Raw genomic sequence first — 9,263 nt, forward strand, 5'->3', positions numbered from 1 at the left:
ACTGGTATTTCTTGCCCTGCAGGCTGTGAAATTTGTCATCTGCCTTGTAACACAGTCCTTGGGTTCCATAAAACAACACATGCAGGTGTCTGGTGTCACACAGCCAAAATAAAACTGGACTGTTCAGCTGCTGGTTGACAGGGCAGGATTTAAAGGGACAGAGCTGTAGGGCCCCCAAATAGGAATTGTTAGTCAATACTTGCTGCTTGGGTGCATCCACAAGTTAAATTGGAATAGAACTCATCTAATTGAACATGCAAAGACCAAAAGGTGGCTGAAGACCTCGTGCAAGTTCCAGTTCCAAAGATAACATGACTGGTCTTGCAGGAGGCCGTTAGGATGTGAAAGTAAATGCAGATAAATATATTATTTTTTAAAAAATTTATTTAAAAATCACAAAGTTACTCCAGAATTTTCACCAAAAAAAAAAAAGAGGAAAAAAAGTGTGGTTTGGAATTTGAAAATCAGGGGTTTGGCCTGTGTTGTGGACATGGCAGGGCTCTCATGCAGAAGCTGCCACTTTCAGCTGTGTGCACAGGAAGGAAAATGCTGTGGAATTGTAGGAAAAGGGGAATTCTGCTTGAATTCTCCCCAGTCTGTGAGTGCAGGGATCTCCCTGCCTGACCTGGCAGAGCTGTTGTAGCCAGATGTGCACGTGAGTGACTTGCTTTGCCTTCTGCATAAGCTGGATGTGATTCCTGTGTTTAAAAAGAACAGCTTTTAACTGATCAAACTGTTTTCTTACAGAGTAATCTCAGTGCCAGCTACTCCTCTGTGTCCATCCAGCAGGGAGGGCATTTTGCTATCCCTCAAAAACGTGGGAAAAGCTCTTCTGGAAAGGACTGCCAGAGGATCTGGGCTGGCATTAGCTCATGTTCTTCATTCAGGAAAGGGATTTTTATTTTTTTTAATAGGATTTTTCTTTCTTCATGGTTTAATTTGTGAACCCTCTTCAGAGAACACTGGAAAACCTGGAATATTTGATGAGGAGAAAGGCAGAGGGGTTGTTGATCAGCATAAAGTATTGACAACCATTTGTTGCTGGAATAAATCCATCATTAGATGGATCATTAAACCACAGGAGCAGTCATTAAGCAAGGCTCTGGCAACACACAGTTCTCATGGAAGCAGTGATTTGTATAGAAATAGTGCTTGTTCATGGCTTGAGAGACTTATTTCAATTGTATATATGAAAGGGGTGGGAAAGGATCCCTGTTTTAAGTGAATTCAATTAGCGTTCAGTGAGGATGAGGGTGAGGAATTCGTGCTGGCAACTAAAAGCAGATTTGTGAGACAGATTTGTGGTTTTATGCAACCTTTTCCTTGCATAAAAAAGTGATTTCCAAATGCTCCTCCGGCCCAGAGCAACGTAGGATGAGTCTCTTGTTGATTAATTAGGTAATATCCAGGGGGATTGAGGGTTTGCAGTGTCCTGTGCAATTCATGACCAAGGGAACCATGCCAAAATTTGCAGACTTTGACTCTTATTTATACTTATTTCTGTGACTAAGTGAGAATCTTGTGTAGCTGATAAAAGATTCCACAGGAGATCAAACTCATTAATACACAGAGAAAAACTCTGATAGTCTCCAAAGGGCTCTCCAAACCTGGAGAGTTGCTCAAGCTTTTAACTTCCAGCATGAGCAGAGCAAAAAGGACATTACAGAAATTAAATACAGCAATTGAGGATTTAACACCCGCCCTGTCATTTTAGTGAAATATTTCCTTCCCCCTTATTCCTGCTGTTATCAATCTTCCCTTTCTGACATGTTTCATGGCAGTTTCTGATGTTCAGAGCTCTTGTGAAGTTTATTTTCAAACAAAACTGAGGCAGCCCGTGCAAGAATAACTATTTTCATTTGGGTTGACAAATATTTTCTAACCTGAAGCTAATATTTTTAAAAGGTTCAGGCTGTTGAACAATGAAAACTAAAGCTGTGTCAGGTTGATTTAGAGATTTTTTTTTTTTTCCCCTGACAGCACACAGCTGAATTCCAATCACTGCCTTGGAGTTTTAAATTCTATGTCCCTTTCCTCAGCTGAAAATACAGCTTTGTGCAGGAGCATTCAGTGAAATTCAGAGGATCCCAATGGAGAATCTGTCACACTGTTTTTCCTGATGTGGTTTCATCATCCCCAGGATTTTGCCTTGTCCTGTGGCTGCTGTTCCAAGTGCTGGACCCTTGGCAGAGCTTCCTTAGTGTATTAATGCCTGAGAAATGTGCTCTGTGTCTTCCTCCTGCTGTGACATCCGTCCTGCATGTGTGATTGTCTTCGTGTGGTGTCTTTGTTGGTTCCTGGACCTGAGAACACCCATCACCCACTGTCATTTTGGAAGCAGCATCATTGCCCTGCAGAGAACTCTTTTTTATCAGCTTTCACTGGTGTGAAACGGAGCTAAAAACCCAACCAGCTGCCCAGTACTGGTGCTTTTTTAGCTGCTCCTCAACCCTTCTCCTCCTTTGCCTTCTCTGTGAGCAGTCAATGAGGACAAAAAAACCCCCAGCCAGTTGTGAAAGAAGGCTGAAATTCCGAGTTCGCTCCCTCCCTCCCTCCACAGGGTGGGATTTCTGAGCAGGAAGGTGGGACAAGGAGCAACCCCTGTCCAATTGGCTTCTCCAGAAAGGCTGTTACCCCTCCTTACCCCGTGATTTGTAGCAGCAGCACATTTGGCGATAAAAACCCTGTCTCTCTTGGGATTAAGAGCGCGGTTACACTCGCAACAGCTGCCTGCGTGTGTCTGACCCGCTGCAGGGAGAGAAGGGGCTGCTCCTGCTACTCCTTCTCCTGATTTTATCGAGTATTGTTCCTCCCCCCTTCCCTCTGTTTCTCTCTGACCTCCTCACAGCTCCGGCCGCTCCGTCTCTTGAGAAGACTCAGCTGACTTTCCTAGAGCAGCCCCAGGAGATTTTTCCTTTCCCGAGCCAACATTAGGCAGAGGACAGAAGAAGGGGGGAAGCTGAACCCGAGCCAAGCCCTTTGCTGGCAAACCCTCGTCTCGGTGCTAAAACCTGCTCTGAGCCAGACCAGGCAGGGGAGGGACTTTGTTTTGTAGAGGCGAGGAGGAGGAAAAAAGAAACTTGAGACTTGGCTTCCCCCTGTGGCATGTCCGTGCCCCGAACATCCCCTCCCCACCCCGCCGGCTGTTAAATGAGAGCACGTGAAGAACATGAGGTTTCCTGCTTGAGCAGGGCGGGCAGTGCTGGACCGGGCGAGGGAGGAGGAGGAGGAGGAGGAAGGCGAGTTGTGGCTTTGTGGTGTGGTTTACACCGAGATCAGAGCGAGAGCGCGCCTGGGGGTGGGAGCAGAAGGAGAGCAAGGGCGTCTGATGCCAGCTGCCAACATGACAGAAACCCTGCAGCTCCCAGCCCTGCAAGTGCCCGAGCAGCAGGGGCTGGAGGGCTGCGCCTGGTCCAGCTCGTCCACCCCGACCCTGCGCAGGAAGCGCTTCAAGATGAGGCGGATGAAGAACGTGCAGGAGCAGAGCCTGGAGGCCGGCAGGTACCAGGATTCTCCTTCCTCCAGCAAGGAATACCTGCAGCTCCCATCCATTGAGATCACCCCCTCCAGTGACGAGGACACCCCCTGGTCCAACTGCTCCACACCCAGTGCTTCCCCGCGGCGCAAGCGCTTCCTCCTTCGGAAGTGGCTGCGCGTGAGAGAGAAGAAGGAGTGCAGTGAGAGCAGGTATGTTCTTTGGCCACTTCCCCTTCCCTGCTTCCAACGTGACCCTGTCCACGTAGGCAGGTAGGGGCTGTGTTCCCCTGGATGAGTTGGGGTGCTTTTCCCCTGGACTTTGTTGGCTGGAACGTCGTGGTGTTGGTTGGACTCGTTGGTGCCAGCCCAAGTGGCCTGATCCTTGTGTGAGGACAGGAGGTGTGTCAGAAACAGCAGTGCTGGGGTCTGTCCTTGCTCGTGGTCCTACAGATAACACAGAGCCAGTGAAAACAACTCGCTGCTGAGAGAGGGAGACCCTGAAGGATTGGGTGGTGATAAGACTTAACTTCATTAAGGTGACCTGAGGAGAGCAAGAGAGGAGGTGACCTCCCTGCTGGCATTACCTGTGCAGGAGTGATGATGCCAAACCTTTGTTAATGTTGGTGGTGCTCATTCCTCCCACTGAGACCTTCCCTGTCATCCTGATGTTGGGAGGAAGTGAGGACAAGACAGAGAAACCAAGTAGGTGGGTCTGCACATCAAGGTGTCTGGGTTCCCTTCTTGGCAGCTTTCCAGACCCAAAAGTCACTTGGTCTTTTGGCTCAGAAGGGGACAAATCATTCACAAAGGCTTCCAAGGCTTTGTCAACACAGGGAAATTAATGCCCAGGGAGTTATTGTGTGGCCACACAAAGCTAAAGCTGTACCTGGTGTAACCCCTGCAGGTGCAGTCAGGGCACACAACATGCAGTGGAATCAACCCTACCTTTAGCAGGGGGGTGGAACAATCTACCTTTCCTGAAGGCCCCAAACACACAAGAAACTTTAAAGGTTCCTCCAAGGAATTAGTGCTGTATAAATCTTTATACTGGCTTGGTGTGGGCCAAGTTTTCTTTTGTTGTTTGCAACTCCCATGCAGCTGATCTGGGGGTTCATCCCTGAAAGGATGTGCTGCACTTCCATAAGAAGAGAAACTCAACTCTTACCATTCCTACACCCAACATACTGGGTTGACTCACTGCTGGGTTCTTCAGTGTTTACAGGACAGAGCTTTTAATATCCACTCTGATTTTGTGATAAGTCTTCTTGCACGAGGTCCCTTTAGCAAGGTCAGTCTGTCATTGTATTAATTTTTAAAGAAGTTTCCTCAATAAATGCATGCCACTGAGGATTTGATAACCCCTCTCAGTGACTTAACATTGAAAAACATCTCTTGGTTGGGAACTATTACTGATTTTTCACGTAGCTGTGGTGATATAAGTAGTGATTCAGTGGCACCACACAAAATGGGAAAGATAATGGCTAAGACAAGTGTCAGAATCTCCAAGTTTAAGGTCTGAAGTTCAACAGAGGATGGCTCTTCAGCTGAAGGATTTATTTTGGATTTATTGATGGTGGATGTGTTTGAGACAGAGGCCAAGACACGTTTCTTTTGGTGTGAATGTGTAAGAAAACTTAGTTTGTTCTTGTGCCCATATTTCCAGGGCCGTGCTGACAGCTTCCTGCTCATTCATCTCCCAGACATTTCTGCCTGGATAGGGTTTTGAAGCAGTGATTGGAAAAGAGGTGAAGTGTTTGATGGATTAGGTGGCATTAGCATTCCAAAGCCAGCATGGCACCTCCTTTCTTCGTGTGCAACAGGCTCCAAATCGATCCCTTTTGCAATGGGAAACACAATGTTTTCAGATGGAATTTTTCCCTTTCTAATCCAGATGGAAAAACCCCATTTGCTGGTCACTGTGCTGATCCTCTGGGCTTGGAGGGTGCAGAGATCATCACTGGGCTTTCACAACTCAGCAGGTGCTGAAAGGGCACAAAGGAAGCAAAATCTGTGGGTAACTGGCCACAGAAAGAGTGATGAACCCTAAAGGATTTTGTGGCATTAATTTGAGAGACTTAACAGCCAGAACTGTGGGGTAAACCTGAGTTTTGCCTGTGAATCCCTGCTCTTAAAATAGCAGGGCAGGAAGCTGCTTACCTGTAAACCAGATGGGTACTGCTTGTTTGCCTTCCCTGCTTTAGACTTTGTCATCAGCCTCTTGAGGCCATTCATGTTTGTAACAGATGCTATATAATATAATTAATTATATTACATAATATATAATAGACGATAATATTAATGTATAGAATATATTAATATATAATATTAATATATAGAATATATTAATGTATAATATTAATTTGATATTAACTAATATATAGATTATAGATTATAGATTATTGAATCTATGTTAATATATTATATATTATGGTCATATATCAATATATTAATGTATAGATTAATATATTAATGAATATAAAAATTAACTAATATATAGACTATTAATAGAATAGAATATACATTAATATATAGAATATATTAATATATATTGATTAATATATATTATTAATATATATTGATTAATATATACTATTAATATATATTTAATGATATAATATATATTTACAATATAAAATATATATTATATTATATAATAATATAATATAACATGATATAATATAATATATAATATATAATAATGTAATTATAATATAACATGTAATTATTATATATTTATTATATAATTAATATATATTATTAATGTATATTAATATATAGAATATATATTACTATAATTTATTGTGCTGTTCATTTGTTTAAGGGCAACAACCTTCAGTGTTTAGTCCAGGGGTTTATTCACCAAGCCTTGTTTTGGTGCTTGGCCTGTCCAGCAGTTTAGTTGTGACACTGTGGTAACAAGGATTCCCAAGGAGTCTCTTTGTGCCAGGAGTGCAGGTATCCTATCAGGACGTGCATATTCCCAAATTTAGGTATTGATCTCATTAAGCACAATTCCCAAATTTCACTGCTAAAGGGTCGCAGCTCCCACCGGAAAAATCCAGTTTGCTGCCAGTTTTTCCCTTTCTCTGCTTAAACTGCCATCAGGCAGCTTGAATTTCATTTTTGGGCTCTGGTAGCCTTTCCACCCGTTCTGTGGCCGGTGCTCTGGCTGTTTGTGGGGAAGGGTTTCCCCAGGAAAGCAGAGTTCCTCCAGCCATGTGTGCTGTGCTCACATGCCCCAGAGCCAGAGCAGTAGCTCAGTGACCATTAGCATACAGAGAGCATCCAAGTGAATAAACAAATGCTTTCAGGACTCCAAGGGTTGTCTCTAATGCTCCAGCCCTGTTTTCCCACCCGGAAACTCCAGCCTACAACACGTTCTGTATCAGCTGGGTGGTTTTTAACAGCCTGGGTCATTGGAAGGTGTGTTTACCTGCTGTGTTGGGTGGCTGATGGAGCAGGTGGGAGACTTTCCTTCCTTCCATTAAACAGCAGAGATGGCATTTGAGAGCCTCTCTTGCCTCTGACACAGTTCTGTTAAAGGTGGAAGGTGGAAGAGCAGAAAGGTGCCATTTCTTGGGGGGAGGACTCTCCCTGCAACTTGTCATTGTTGATCCAAACTACAAAGTTGGTGTTTTGGGGGCCTACAGAGGATAAATATATTGATTTTTATAAGTGATGCCAACAGCTTCTTACCTGTTCTCCTCACCCATCATTTGCCACCCAGGTAATGAAGTTATTTACCTGCACAGAGCTCTGTAAAATATGAACCCAGGTGCACAAGTCTTTTATTAAGACATGATGATGTTTCTGTCTTCAGAGGCTGGAGATGCAATCTGTCAGCATTTTGCTGTGCCTGTAATGAACATGCATTATTGATGTGGGGGTAAGGGAGTTTATCTGCTTTAATTTATTATTTACTTCTTAAAGCCACCCTTGCTTGTAATCTCAATCCTTCCCCAGAGCTCCCTTTGCCTTGAGCTCTCCAAGATCACCTTGTTTTGTCTTCTTGTCTTAAAGATGAACTTGTCTGGTCAATCACAGCATCCAGACTAGTTAAGAATGTGAAATTGTGGATTTTGGGGGGAATACCTGTGCAGTAGCTCTGACTTTCCTAAAGATGGATGTACTCAGGTTCACTTTCTGCTGGAAACTCTGACACTCCCCGTGGGTCCACCTGAAAGCAAAGACTTGCTTAAGTCCTAAAATGCCTCTAATGTGTTAAAAATTAAGTGTATCATTGGAAGCACATCTTGGAAAAGTGGCTGTGCTGAGGAGATGGAGGTTTTTTGGGCTGCCAGATGCACAGCTGCAGAAGTTTTTCAGCTGAAATTTTAAACTTACCTGACAGTATGAAATAAATGACAGGAGACTCTCTAGACTGCTCAGCAGTTTGCTTTGTGGCTTCCACCCTTCACACTGTGTGGAAAGAGGCAGAACTTCTATTTTTTACCTTAAAAACACTTCTACTTGTCAAGTGTCTTGGTCACCTTAGTGAGACACATCAGTGAACAGTGAGCTGCTGGTTTGTTGGAACATGAGCTGAAAATATTAGTTACAAAGAGGTGGTTTAGAGATTTTGAATCTAATTTAAATGACTCTTTAATTTCAGCTAGTTCATAATGCTTTTGCTTTCCTTAACAAAGTGGAAATCCACAGTGTTTCTGGGAATAAATTAATGCTTCATTCACCTCTCTCTTCCTTGCATACATAAAAAAATGTTGTGTTTTCTAGAGGAAAAAGCTCTCGTGAAAGCCAGTGATGTGGGTTTTTTCCCCCCTAAGTAACTGCTAATTATGAAAAATAAAACCCTAAAAAGCCACAAGATTAAAGGCTGTTGAGCCTCTCCCATCGTGGAAACGTGATCCAAGTGGACTTCTGTCTTTGGGGAATGTTAGTGGAGGTATTTACTGAGCCGGGAACAAGCACTGGATGGAGAGGGAGCTGTTGAAGCTGCTGCTGGTCTGAGAGCACTGGGAAGGCTCGGCTGGGATGAGGTTTTGTTCACTTCTCAACATAAAATTCTGAGAAGCTGCAAATTGAGTAAGGAAATGTTGTAGTTCTCAGTTTCTTAGGCTTTCATCAACTTCCACGTTTCATTTGTGGGTCAGAGGGGGGAAGTTGGGCTTCTCTGTTACCAGCACTGCAGGAAGTGGAAGGGGGGTTTGTACTGGGATTGCTGGGGCAGTTTTGCTTTTCAGGCTTTGCTGAAAATTCTTATTAAAATCTCCCTTTGTGTGAGGAACTGATGCTCCACAGGGATTTCATAATGGAAGAGGCAAATGCATCTTTTTTTCCGTGTCCTGTTCGCAGCCAGGGCTGGTTAATTGAGGTTTTTGGGAAGACAAATATCAGCTGTTGATCTCTGAGGGAAGCAGCTGATCTTCTCTGCTTTTGGTGGCTTTGGGAAGTGCACAAGCACAAACTTCCCTCCGTGTGGTATCTCTCCTAATCTGAAATGTGAGAGCTCAGTAGCAGCTCAGCCATTAATGTAATCTTTTTTCCTTTTCGAACCTGCCAGTTCAAATGCAACTTGTGCTTCCAATAAAGCAGATTTTTTTCACGTGCTGCACATGGCTCCTCCCGGGACAGCTGATGTGCTGTTTGCTGGGACTGCAGATTTTTTTTGCCTTTTATTTATGCTAATCGGTGCCAAGTGACTGTGAATTCCACCAGCTCTTGTTATTTGTCTTGGCTGGATCTTATTGCCCTCGTGCAGTAGTTTGTGGTTTTCTTTTAAAATATTTGCCTTCCAGTATTTGTGTGGTTTAGGATGACCAGTCACC

At 43.9% G+C, this 9,263-nt stretch overlaps 1 protein-coding gene and 1 long non-coding RNA gene across 4 annotated transcripts in view; one reads left to right on the forward strand and one right to left on the reverse strand.

Moving 5' to 3' along the window:
• Positions 1-1,945: 1,945 nt before the first annotated feature.
• Positions 1,946-2,943, reverse strand: LOC113975522. Its single transcript, XR_003536836.1, has 2 exons — positions 2,839-2,943; positions 1,946-2,303 (listed from the first exon to the last, which is right to left on the reverse strand). It is a non-coding gene; the product is annotated as an uncharacterized LOC113975522 (long non-coding RNA).
• The window catches only part of LOC113975519 (protein Aster-B), a 94,691-nt gene continuing 88,269 nt past the window's right edge, over positions 2,842-9,263 (forward strand). For 2 of the 3 annotated variants that reach the window (XM_027699605.1, XM_027699607.1), the window contains exon 1: positions 3,218-3,687. In XM_027699605.1, coding sequence (XP_027555406.1) covers positions 3,329-3,687 — 359 coding nt within the window. In that variant the 5' untranslated portion in view covers positions 3,218-3,328. Of the gene's footprint in view, positions 3,688-9,263 lie in introns of all 3 variants that reach the window. The other variant, XM_027699604.1, reaches the window with a different exon arrangement.

This window comes from Neopelma chrysocephalum, unplaced genomic scaffold, assembly GCF_003984885.1.
Source record: "Neopelma chrysocephalum unplaced genomic scaffold, ASM398488v2 Primary Assembly neopelma1_138, whole genome shotgun sequence".
In the NCBI taxonomy this organism is placed as follows: domain Eukaryota; kingdom Metazoa; phylum Chordata; class Aves; order Passeriformes; family Pipridae; genus Neopelma; species Neopelma chrysocephalum.